The 13,770-nt window shown below is 30.2% G+C and overlaps 2 protein-coding genes across 2 annotated transcripts; one reads left to right on the top strand and one right to left on the bottom strand.

Moving 5' to 3' along the window:
- The first annotated feature begins 3,060 nt into the window (after positions 1-3,060).
- On the top strand, positions 3,061-7,726 carry LOC113518141 (zinc finger protein 532-like). Its single transcript, XM_026902920.3, has 3 exons — positions 3,061-3,196; positions 4,459-4,601; positions 5,816-7,726. The coding sequence occupies exons 2-3, from the start codon at positions 4,471-4,473 to the stop codon at positions 7,605-7,607; spliced, it is 1,923 nt and encodes a 640-aa protein (XP_026758721.1). The 5' UTR covers positions 3,061-3,196; positions 4,459-4,470; the 3' UTR covers positions 7,608-7,726.
- Positions 7,727-8,122: 396 nt separating this feature from the next.
- LOC113518250 (E3 ubiquitin-protein ligase RNF4-like) lies at positions 8,123-13,316 on the bottom strand. Its single transcript, XM_026903078.3, has 3 exons — positions 13,122-13,316; positions 12,552-12,838; positions 8,123-10,863 (listed from the first exon to the last, which is right to left on the bottom strand). The coding sequence occupies exons 2-3, from the start codon at positions 12,732-12,734 to the stop codon at positions 10,633-10,635; spliced, it is 414 nt and encodes a 137-aa protein (XP_026758879.1). The 5' UTR covers positions 12,735-12,838; positions 13,122-13,316; the 3' UTR covers positions 8,123-10,632.
- Positions 13,317-13,770: the final 454 nt, after the last annotated feature.

The following is a 13,770-nucleotide window of genomic DNA, read 5'->3' as shown; positions in this document are numbered from 1 at the left end:
GTTCAAAACAGCATTCCTCAATGGCAATCTAACTGAAACAGTCTATATGAGACAACCAGCAGGGTTTGAAGAGAAAGGTAAGGAGGACCATGTTTGTCTACTGAAAAAATCTCTCTATGGATTGAAGCAAGCACCAAGAGCTTAGAATTAAAAATTACATTCGGAGCTAATTAAACTAAACTTCAAGAGATCGAAGAATGAGCCCTGTATCTACACGAGATCTAAAGGTGATAATAAGATTATTATTGCTATTTATGTGAATGACATGCTGATCTTCTGGAACAACGCTAAAGAGTTGTGTCAAGTAAAGAAAGACTTGATGTCAAAATTTTATATGAAGGACCTTGGGAAAGCCGAGTTTATATTAGGCATTCGTATCACCCAAGATCATAAAGGTATTAAACTGGACCAGGAACAGTGTGTAGAGAAATTGCTTAAACGCTTTAAGATGGAAGCTTGCAAAGTGGCCGCAACTCTGTCTGTACCAGGCCAGAGGCTGACTAGACCAGGGTCTGATCACAAACCGGATGACAGGATTCCGTATTATGAACTAGTAGGCTCTTTATTGTACCTAGCAGTGTGTAAAAGGCCGGATATAGCGCACACAGTCTGTTCTATCAGTCAATTTAATACCTGTTATACTGAAGAACACTAGCTCGCAGCAAACAGAGTGTTGCGTTATTTAAAAGGAACAAAGAGCTATGGTATTCAATATAACAAAGGAATTACTTTGCCAGTTATTCAAGGGTATGCTGATGCTGATCACGCTAGCGATGAAGATCACAAGTCGTACTCTGGATTTGTTTATATCAGCCAAGGAGGAGCTATTTGTTGGGAAACAAAGAAGCAACGCACAATTGCACTATCAACAGCTGAGGCAGAGTATGTGTCATTGTCGGAAGCTTCAAAAGAGGCAGTGTTTCTGCGCAGGTTTCTCGCTGAAATTTTTAGTACCAAAGAGAAACCAATCCTTATTTTCAGTGATAGTCAATCGGCCATAGCTATCGCAGAGAACCCAGTTCATCATCAACGTACAAAGCATATAGACGTGAGATACCTCTTTATTAGAGAAGCTGTAGAACTTGGTGAGGTGAATTTAAGGTATATAGACACCTCCCATATGTTAGCGGATGCTCTAACTAAATCTCTATTAAGAGGAAAGTTTGAGTACTGTGTGAATGGTATGGGAGTCAAATCCTGATATTGGTAGATTTGATGTTGTACTGGTGTAGATGGTATGTATGTATGTCTGTATGAGTGTTTATTGTATGAAATTAAGGAGGAGTGTTAAAAATTGGTTTATTTTCATACAGCTAAAAACTACTGGCCGGTTGTAATTTAAAAAGATATGTTTTTAAATTTAGTTGACACACTGTTAGAAACAATCGTTGCTTTTCTGTATTTGCCCTTCTATTAAATCCTATTCCCTTCCACTACGAAAATATTAGTTGATATCTCAAGCTAAATACCAACAGTAAACAATACTATAGACCACTGGATATCTTCCCAGAGCAAATGTTCACGGGCCCATTGTAATCTTCGTCCACGATTTCCTCGGCGCAGCGCCGGAGTACGAAGCGGTCTGCGAGCATGCAGATTAGCTTCATGCAGTCTTCACAGTTTGGTCACTCTCAAGCAACTGGTGCTCTGACTGGAGCCTTTGAATTAACTGCATGGCTGTAACATTTGGTTGCATTCTCGCTGCAACTTGCAAAAATCGGTCTTGCCGGTGAGTGGTAATACGCCTCCAGCCAGAGCGTCTTTTAGCCACCAGTAGCACGATAACGTGCCCATAATCTTGATATCACATTTTGTTTTGTTTCAATCGCCTCGGCAACCGTACATTAAGTAGGCCCCGTTTGTAGCATGCCTACTGCCCGTAACATCTCCTCTCTTGTTAAATGGCGCCGCTGCATGATGAAAACAGTCGCATAAATTCCGAATCAATCACTAACTTGCTTCAAAACATTAATTTGATTAAAAAGATTTCCAAAAACTATGATAGGTAAATTGAAACATTGGAATTGCCGTAATTGTAATTCCGCGCAAGTTAATAGTTTTTAATATTTTTTCAAATTCAAATTTAGAATCGTTAAAAAAGACCAATAAAATAAGATATCTTCAAAAAAAACGGCCAGTATTTTTAGAATTGAAGAACTTTATATGAAATATCCCCAGACGGTGTTGAGATGTGTATGCAATCTTATTACGACAAAGTGCTGCCTCTATAGAACAATTTAGAAACTAAAATTACTATTGTTAATTAGGCTATAGTTTATCATTAAATTGCAGATGGCTCTGTTTGTCAGAGAAAGTGCATTTAATGCATTTAATCCATCTATTGGAAAACTTGTGCAAAATAATATGTACCAATAATAAAGTCGAAAATAATAATACCTAATTATTATTTTCGACATTTAGTAAGATCGGCTCGATTATCATATAATAATTAGCCTCCGAATTGTTTCAGAATCCGAGCTACAAAGCATTTTAGCGATATTAGCAACGTACAAAATGGCGATAATCAATCCAACAGAAGTACGATAGTAATCAATAAATATTGATATGAGTATTGACATAATTTAATTAATCGATATCGCACATATTATTAATTATTATAAGATATTTGAACTAGATATCGATTAATTAAATTATGTCAATACTCATATCAATATTTATTGATATATATATATATATATATATATATATATATATATATATATATATATATATATATATATATATATATATATATATATATATATATATATATATATATATATATATATATCTCAAATATGCCCTATATCAATCACATAATTTTAATAGGCAATATATACAATAACTACGTATGATTGTAAGGAAAAATACATTAATACATAATGTATAATTATAATAATAGAATAATAATATATACCAAATACAACTGATTGATATAAAAAAAATTAAATATGCAATAAGTAGGTATGTATTATTGATTTTTATATGATTCTGATATTATAATATCTACGAAGTTGTTAATGATGGTAACATTTGTTATTTTTTGGTGCTGGCGATACTTTTAAATTTTCATAGAGGGCGTTATTCGCTCTTCGTTATATGGCTGTCAAAGCAAATTGTGTGTACAAAATCCGTGGCAATTTTTTATATTACAAACTGTAAGTGGACAAATATGGAAATATTATTGTGATTATAGGTAAGTGTACAAGGTATATATTTTGTACGAAGTATTATATTCAATATAGTAAATAACAATATTTCAGAGAATATATTTGACCGAGTTAGATAGTATTGCCATGTCCAGTTAGTTTTTCACAAATTTAAGGAAATATTTTATTCGAGTGCAATGAAAATTAAACAACTATGAATGTTATCAAATTTTATGTAAATTCAAGTTTTGGCTTCAGAATATTGTCGTATAAGTTTATTTGTTAGATTATATTTTTTTTTTTATTAATTTTTTATACAACTTTAGTTTATTCAGATATATCAACCACCTTAACTTCTCTTTGTAAATTTATACCTTTATAGCTCTCTCCTATCGCGAAAACACGTATTAAAAATAATAAAATCTAAGTACTATTAATCTCTCTTACATATGTTAGAATAACATTTGTACCTACACATCTTATTTTGTATATGACTTAAATTATCCTATTTACTTTTAGTAGATACCTACTTACAATACTTGATAATTTGAGGAGGGGAATTTGTTAATAAAATTGGCGTATTTAAGATTTTTCAGTGGAGACCAGGAAGTCTAATATGAAATAAAATTCCAAATTTTCGGACTTAATTTCGTGTTTTTATTCATACCGAAATCAACCCCCTAAATGGAGTTTTATTTCATTCATTATAAATCCTACTATAAAAGTCCAAAGGAATAATATTTTAACATTTTTAACCGGTATGCATCATTTAATTTTAGTATTAAATCTGTGTTTCGTTCAGCCCCAAAATTTCGGAAAACATTTCATGTTAAGTCTTCTGGTCACTTAGATACATACATTCATGTCTTTATGAAATTTCGCTGGATTCCTAGAGTGGGCGCGAGTGGTAGATATATTTTTAGGTTGCTCTCATAGGAGTTTTATCAAAATCAATTCAGAGTTTAGGATTTAAATCAAAATAACTGGTTTTGTCACAACTCGGTATTTTTGTAGAACATCATCTTAAATTATTTTATATAGATAATTAACTTGTACCCCTTGATGAATTTTAAGTCAATATAGAAATATTATAAATTTTGCATTTACTTACATGTCACGAAATCCACAAATTAGTTATCTATTTTAGTATATTTTCAGCCGATTCTGAATATTTATGATAAATACCTATATGTAGATATTATTTTTAAACATATTCAATTAACTAATGTCACATTGCAAATAAGTATGCTTGTGAAAACATGGAAATTTTATTATTATCTACATATTATTTTAATTTTTTTTATTTCAGACAAAATACAAGATGGCGGCCGAAACAATGGATGATCAATACAGCATCAAAAATCTTTTATTTTATCGAGCCATTCCAAATTACGTGATACCAGTATCTACAGATGGCTACAAAATTTACGCGTGTAACGACTGTGGTGACAGGTTATTATTCAATAAACTTATATTTTTAGCGTCCAACTAAATCATGGTTTAACAGTCTACGAAGAGCTTTTTAAACCATTTCTAACCACCATCTTTATTTTATTCATGGAAAAAGTTACATATTTTATATAATTCATATACACAAAGAACATGACGAATAAAAAAGTAGAGCAGAACATAAATTCTCGAACGTAGTTTTAAATAAAGTATTATATTATTGTTTTAGCGATATCCGCAGTTATCCGTTCTGAATTTTAGAGCTATATGCGAAATTTCAGCCTTCTGGCTTTTATTTTTGTACCAAAAATCCATATTTATGTTTGTAATATATTAAAATATTGCTTATTTTCATCATGTCATTGTATTTATATTATAATTGAATTAATAAGTTTTGTGACACAAAAATATCCAAATATTTTTTAAATATCTGGCTGTAAGGACTTTTGAAATTTTAAAATGGTAACCCTATCTCCATCACATCTATGGTTATTCCATACAGGAAATATCTATAAATCAGCAAGACTATTATAGTTTGGGACCCATTCCTATAAAGTATAGGCGTAGATACTAATCTTTTTGTTATGATACCTACTTAGCGTGGCAAACAAGCTGACGATCCAACCGATTAAAAATGATAATTGTCGAGACATAAGCAGCATCATTGACATTGCAAAACACATCGCAATACCCCGCACGTATTTTTCTACATATTGAGATACCTGTTTACCCCCTATAACTAAAAAGTAAACCTTGTATCACACCTACAGGTGGCATACACGAAATACCTACCTATATAAGTTAATTAATCACATGGTTATTAAATTAAAAGTAAATATATTATTTAACAGCGAAAAATTTAGACTTAAGTTTTCTGTAGAGATTTTATTAAAAGGTATAATAATATTTACAAGTACAAATTAGTAACCATTTGCATTATTAGATGTTTAGTAATCAAGGCGTTGCCCCTATCCCAATTATTACGTGGGATAACCCGGTTCTGTACTCCTTTCCGCCTGATCTCTGTAAGTAAATGTAAAATGTAATATCTATAAGATCTTCTCCACGAAAATTTAAACAATGTCCTGTAAACTTTAGAACTGATAATGATAAAAAATAGAGTTTAAATAAATGCCTACCTAAAATATATCTAAACTCCATAGTATCTAGAATATTAATAAATGGCTAAGTCATCACATTGAACAATATTGTTTCAGATTTGTCTTTCAATCAAGTTATGAGCAACACGTAAATCGCAAATCTGTCAAAATTACATATACTTGTCGCCACTGCAACCATGTGAAGATTTTTTTCAACAGATGCAATTTGCTCGCACACATTAGATCACACACATTTAAAACGGCAACAATTAATGTAAGTGATTTGATGATAGAGCCTTTACCACAATGCCATTTTCGTTTCGATCCTTCCAATGTATCAAATCAAGTTAATTTACCACAACCTTCACAATCTGAAAAAGGAAACAAAAAATACAACGATTTGTGTTTTGAATGTAAAAGCGACATTTCAGATACAGGAGTAATGTACAAGGACAGAGGGAAACATTATATGCAACTGACAAATCAAATTTACACATGCCCAGTGTGTTTATTTGCAATGCCTACAATATGTGGTTTAAAAGCACATCTTCGTATTCACTTGAAATCGGCACCATATTATTGCCCCGAATGTGGTATATATTTGTCAAAAAAAGCAATACATTATCCATATAACCATGACTGCGACGGTTTCAAAATGATGAGAGCTACTGCTCGATATAAATGTTCTATTCCTGGTTGTCATTTATTCCATCCAAACGAATTCAAAGACCACATGAAGAATCATCTTAAAAAGGTGTACAAGTGCCAATTTTGTGTTGTAGCGTGTTTTAATGAGCATACTATACGTAAACATTTAAAAACGCATTCATCTGAAAGCAAAGCTCTAATATTTTATCAATGTGAAATGTGCCCTGGTAGATTAGTGCTGCACAATCAAATGGAAAATCATTTAAAAAGCCACGTCAACAGCACTCTGTTTCCATGTTGGGGGTGCGGTGCAACATTTAATGATGTCCCACTTTTGCTTGAACACCATATAAATACCCACAATCCAAATGAAGATATTAAAACTGTATATTCATCATTTATTACAAATAAACCTGAAACAAACAAGAAGAGAATATATCGAGTGGTTAAAAAATGCTCAAAATGCAAGAGAAGTTTTACATACAAATGTAAATATAATGAAATACAAGTTCTTCCCAATGAATGCCCATACAAATGTTCATTACAATCTGTAGATGTCCAAGCTAACACTAATTCAAACAGAGATGCAGGAGCTGAAATAAAATGTCATATTTGTGGAAACAAAATTTTTGAAAATTGGGAGGAAATAAAGAAACATTATGCATCTAATCATAAAGAGCACCAATGTGTTGATATTAAAGTAGTTTTAACTAGATTTAAAAAAAATGTGATTACAAAGAATAAACAACAAAAACATGTTATTACTTCAATGAAGAATAAGCGATCCAAAAAGATGGGAAGAATTACAAAATCTAAGAGAAAAATCTTTATCAAAACATCATCAGATACTAGTGGTACTACATTAAGAAACACTTTGTACACTTGCAGTAAATGTGATTGCGTATGTGAAAACAAACAATCGTTTGAGACTCACATAGTAACCCATAGAGATCCTTGTATGGCATATCAATGTATGGAATGTGGACAATGTTTTGTAGTGAAACCATCTTTTTCCACTCACTTGATCGTAGAACACGGTATTCTAAATGTTGAAGAATATATTACTCAAAAACAATGCTATAATGAAAATGCATTGGAAAAATACCAAAGCGATAGTGCACCTGTTGAACCGTTACGTAATAATCAATGTAAAATTTGTAGAGACCAATTTGATAATTCAGATGATTTGGAAAAACACTTTAGAGTGCATGGCATGGCTTTTCTGTTGCAAAATACTAATAAAAATAATACCAATACTTAATGTGACATATGAATGATCTTCTACTTTATTACAATTTTTCTATTCATTAAGAAAATAATAAAAGTACTATATACCAAATATGCGAGTAAATTAAGAATAAAGTTTTTCGTATTCAACAAGATTCTTATTATGCTCACCAAAGTTATTTTATACCATCTAAAATTAAATTGCATTGAATTTCACTTATATTGACTCTACAGCTTTCAACCTTGAAAGTACAATATTTTCAAACTTTGTTTATTTAAGAAATCTTTATCTTTGACGAACATACTTTAAAATTAAAAGAATTAACTCAAATTAGTCGATGGTGCCACAAATCTTAGATTAAGAGTAGTACCTTGGATTTCTCAAATCAACATTATTTACAAATAACAGAATCTCAAATTATATTTAGATTCTATTGAAAAATTTGTAAATTGAATTATGGGTTTATGGGCTAAATATGGGAAAAAAACCTTTTCGTTAAAGTATATTTATCATAACCAATACAATAGGATTAATACAGAAAAATTCAGTAAAAATTTAATATATAATGGTCAAAATACAGAATGGTGCATACAACAATCAGATCAGTATATCTAAAAATGATGAGGATTTTTTTTTTTATTTTATACAACTTAGAATAGCAAACAAGCTGACGGCCCACCTAATGGAAAGTGGTAACCGTCGCCTATAGACCTGAGTAGTACCATGGACATAACAGAGTATACTGTTTCGCCCATGATACCCCCCATGCGTTGCCATTCCTGAGGACTCAGGTGTTATTCCTCTGTACCCAGTAAATTCACGCCATATCCCACCCTTCAAACCGAAAAACAGCCACGCAAACAGCTGCTTCATGGTTGAAACACGAATGGGACAGAGGTGCCCAAGCAATCGACTTTTGTACAGTTTCCCTCTGGCAGAGAACCGCTACAAGTGGCAAGATAGATACCTAAATAGAACATTAAACATTAAAATCATAAATATAGGGTAATGAAGTGATCACTCCAAATTATTAAGCTATATATTATAAAACTATAAAAAAATGATATAATACCTATGATTTTTACATTTAAAAATGGCGTTAAAATATGGTTGTATATATCTGTCTATAAGTACACATGTCTGAGACAATGCTTACACCATCAAAAATATGCATCTTATAAGAAACTTATATATAAAAAGTTATTGCTGTTCCTTAAAAGCTAAAAATTGAAAAAGTTCTTTCAGCACTGTCTACTTTTTTACTAACTATATTTGTATATTAACGTTTCTTTCAATTTTAACTATTTATTATAAATAATTGTACACTTTTGTATAACTAGTGGTTGACAGAGCTAACATATCACTATTTATAATTTACAGTACACATTTGTATAACTAGTAGGTGACAGAACTATCCAGACAATACCTATTTTTCTTTGTTTATTGCACTATTGCACAGTAAAATCTTACGATACGATACATTGCGTTGTCTTCTTAATAGGATTTTTTTTATATTTGTTATATGATTTGTTAAAAGCAATTAAAGTACTTGTGCTTAGTTAAGTAATAATAAATACCATTGTAACAATCTAATCGATTTTTCTGTAAATATCGTATCGTCATATTTAAATACTGTGGAAACTTTTTTATTTTGTCGTAACAAGATTTTGATAAAAGAAAAAACATAGTTTTCCAACAATAAATAAATAATATGTCTAGTGAGTATTAAAAATTATATTACTTTTATCAAAAATTTAAAATAACTTAATAGAAACTAAACTACTCAGTGAACTTCTATGAATTAAATTAATGACCTGTGCTTGGTTAGCTCAAAATAAAATACTTTATCCGCATTAATTATCTACATTCATTAATGTATATTTCAACATAACAAATTGTTATGTTGAAATTTACATCTATGAATGTATCATATTATCAACACATATCTTATGGTCTCGTGGTATTGTAGTATATTCTTTATTAAAATGAAGTCTAGTATCCCAGATGGTTAGGCTGAAGTAATAGAAACACCAATATAATTATTAACTATTTGGCATACACTACAAAAATCTTAAGAATATAATAATTCATATAAATATGATTCCCGCATTTTGACAAAAACATAGATAGTATAATCTTTTCTTTCAATATAACTTAATGAAAATGTAAACAGACAAATAATTGACTTGATTATAACAGTCTATTGAAGTCCAATAAAAAAGTCAATTAATTGCTTGAATATATAAATTTGGTACTATTTTCAGTTAGGTGTAATAACTTTAACAATACTTTGTTGCTTTTTCAGTAACTACTTTTGAAAGAGATAACTAATACCAGCTGTCGTGCTGTGTAGTCCCGGCATAGGAAGGGCCAACCCTTTCTTTCTCGTGAGTGTTGAAAGAGGTGACTAAGGGAATTTAATGGTCGAAGGATGGGTAGTCTAGCTGAAGTCACCACTCCACCTACCAAGTGTGACCAATAACAACTCCCACTCGAAGGCAATCTATGAGAAAAGTTTATGGTCAGTAGTGAACAATTAACAATGGACATAGTTGATTGATACTAATACCTACTTCAATATAAACGACATAATCATCTCAGCCATTATCCATCCATTGCAGAACTTAGGCCTCTCCCATAGACTGTCATAAAGAACAGTCCTGAGCCACCTGCTTCAGCTGATATCACTGTTAGCTGATATCATGAATGCAATGCATTTGAGGACACTTCATCTAGTGGGGAATCGTCTTACACTGCCTACTTCAACATAATAATAAAGTCTAAGTTTAAATATTGTCATTAAAAATTACCATGTCAGAATGAAACAATACAGGTGGTCTCACATATTATATATACATATTTAACTTCGTTATGTTAAAAAATATTATTTTATGATGAATACAAATTTAAAAGTGCCACAGGCAGCAATTTCCACTTTTCTTTGGATGTTTACCATCAATCCACACATAAAATATCTTTCTCTCATAAAATAAAATTGACATTCCAGCTTCAAACTTTAAGAACTACTTATAAAGATAACATTTTCAAAAGAACAAATTCAATTTAGATTTAGATACAGAGGATGATATGCCTTAGCTCCTTTCAAGGCTTGTCTACAAGTAGGACATTTCTTCTCAATCTTCAGATATTGTTCCAGACATTTTAAACAAAAAACATGACCACATTTTGTTGATGCTAATGGATTACTACCTAACTCGTCCCAGCAAATAGGACAAGCACTAAATTTTTTAGGTTCACTTGTTTTTATTTCAGATGCACCTGAAGATTTCTGAAAAATAGAATTTTTAAATGGTATATTTGGTAATTACTTACTAATTGATGACTTTGTCTGCGTGGTATTGTTATTCCTTTTTATTATGTATTGTTGTATGTACCTACCTACTAAACAGTATAAGTTACTATAGTTTTTAACTATCCCACAAGAACTCGATAATTTTGCATGATTAAAAGTATCTAAAATGTTGATTGGGGATGTAATGCATCACCCTGCAAAATTTAATTTAAATCAATCCAACAGTTTTAGAGATTAGGCCGTACAAACAGACAAAAAACAAAAAATTGAAAAAATCTGGATGTGTTCTATTTCTCTTACATTCATCTGATTCAGTTTTTAGTGTTTTTTTTTTTTCTATGTACAGATATTCAACCTCTACAGTTTTATTATATGTATAGAAATATAGTAATTTAGCATCAATGCCACAGTTTAAATCCATAAAATATATTAAAAATGTTTTCCTAATTATGAGATTATTAAACAAAAAAAACTTGTGAAATTAATATGGGACTATAAGTACATACTTATAGTATAACATATACTAAGTCTATATATGCATACACAATTGTCAAAATCTTAATTCATAATTAACAATATAATTATGCAAGTAAATGTAAGCCTCAACAAAGAAAGCTAGGCTGGGATTCCGAATAACCACCTAAGTATTAATATTATTAAAACAATACAGTATGTTTTATACCTAATGTTTTATATGTATAATGTTTATTTATATTATTTGTATTTTATATTCAAAATCATAGCAAATAAAATTATTATTAGTAATTTTAAACTTGTTGATTTACATCAATTATACAATATCATTGCTGTAGCCAAGCTAATTAAATAAATTTCTTTACATACTAAAAACATTAGAAAACAAAAAGACTAACAGTAGATTAATAAAACCCTTAGACAAGATACTTCTATTTTATTATCATTTTGGTTGTGGATAAAGGACACAATAGATTTTGGAAATTATGCTACAGATGAATTCGCAAAAAGAGGGTCTAATATCAAAGTAATAAATCTGGTACTACTTTTATCCATACCCTTCTTACAGATTCTAACACTTGAAAGATTTTTGTATATATAAAATCATAAATAGATAGAAATTACTGACTGCAGACAGTCAACATAGCCATGCATAATGAATAGCAAAGAAACTACAACAATAACCGCATTCCAAATAATTGTTAAAACTAGATAGGAACAAACCTCAAAATATTCATTTATTTTAATATACCTACAATGACAAACAAGATGAAAGCTGACCAAATAGAAAGTAGTAATTATCAACTATATATATGAAGGACACTATAAACACCTATATATACTTTATGATGCATATGGTACTCCTAAAGCATTGCTGTTCCTGAGGACTAAAGTATGTACCTCCAAACCCTGTAAAGTCACTACCATGTTCCACTCTTCAAACTAAACTACAGCCATGTAAGTACATCTGATTCACAGTAGAAACAATATCAATAATATAAATAAATATGATATTCATCCCAGACAACTTTCTATGTTGAGGCTGCTGGTTAGTTGGTACCCTTAACTGATTTATCACTTTTTAATATTTATTTATATACAAGTGGATCTAAAAATAATCACACATCTATACTGATAATTCATACAGCCCCATTTTAGGAATAAAGTTATTTTAAAAAATATGTACCTACCCTTTTTTCAGTTGTTGGTGCTCCCTCTGATGTTTTACGTCTTCTTTTCTTATTTTTTTTCATTACAGAAGTAATAGTAACAGAATCATCTGCATCTAATTCTATTATTATATCTGATAAAGCACAATGATCAACTAGAGTAAAAGAATCTGTTAGATCAATGTAATCGTCACAAGTACTCATGGTTAAAAAATATTTGGTCAAAATTTGTCACAAGAGAATTCAAGTTGTTTTTTATTCTCGACCGTTTGCTACCAGTACTTAATTTATGATGATTTTTAAAGAACCTGGAAGTTGACACAAATACTTCAGAGTATAAAAATAAGAATACGAAAAATTTTAACTAAATGGATTACAATATAATTAAATACTACAAGTGTATTTCCAAAGAGGGTTGACGCTAAATTCTTTTGTAATATGGATAAAACCATATTACGCCGACCCCAAATAATAATTGGGATAAGGGTAGGAAGATGATGATGACTACAAGTGTATTATAAAGTTGTTATTGTAGGTATGGATTCTAAAAGTTTGTGTATGGGTGTATGGTATTAACAAAAAAATATTTACAAGTTTACCGGTACTTTTGGTCTTCAAACAAACCCAATATAATAATAATCTTCTCTGATAATATATCTGTCCGTAGGTTATCTATATACTCTTTTTAAAAGTTCTCTTTATTTAATTAATAATAAAAGATAGAAAAAAATTTGAACATAACATTATGAATAAAGAATTTTTTAAGTGTAGGTAAATATAGAACTTTTTTTTTAGTACATTTGTTTCGTTATGGAACAGGCTAAGGTCGGAGACCATGCTGCCTAGTCTTCAATATGATAAATTGCCTGAAATTTTATTTTACTAATGTTTTTTGATATTTTTGTTGCTTCAATTATTCAGTCATAGTCTTCAATATTTCATTTATCAGATCCTTTAAATTTTTTTTCTTGGATTTTCTTAAACCAGTGGATTTATGTTGAAAATGTAAATAAGAAAATCAAATAAAAAATAAGTAATTAGAAAAAATCATTGTCTTCCTTTACAATAAAAGTATTCTTATAGCTCTTTGAATGTTGTAGTAATATAAGTGAAAATAGCTTTGAAACAAGAAGGAAGTCTTAAAAGGTGTGGGATTGAGTGCGGGATATTTTCAGGTTTTTTGAAGATAATTTGGAGATCATCAAACATAATATGTCTTTGGATGATAAATTCAGAGCAA

This window comes from Galleria mellonella, unplaced genomic scaffold (assembly GCF_026898425.1).
Source record: "Galleria mellonella isolate WM207_F2 unplaced genomic scaffold, CSIRO_AGI_GalMel_v1 utg132, whole genome shotgun sequence".
In the NCBI taxonomy this organism is placed as follows: domain Eukaryota; kingdom Metazoa; phylum Arthropoda; class Insecta; order Lepidoptera; family Pyralidae; genus Galleria; species Galleria mellonella.
This window is presented reverse-complemented; position numbering and strand designations above follow the sequence as displayed.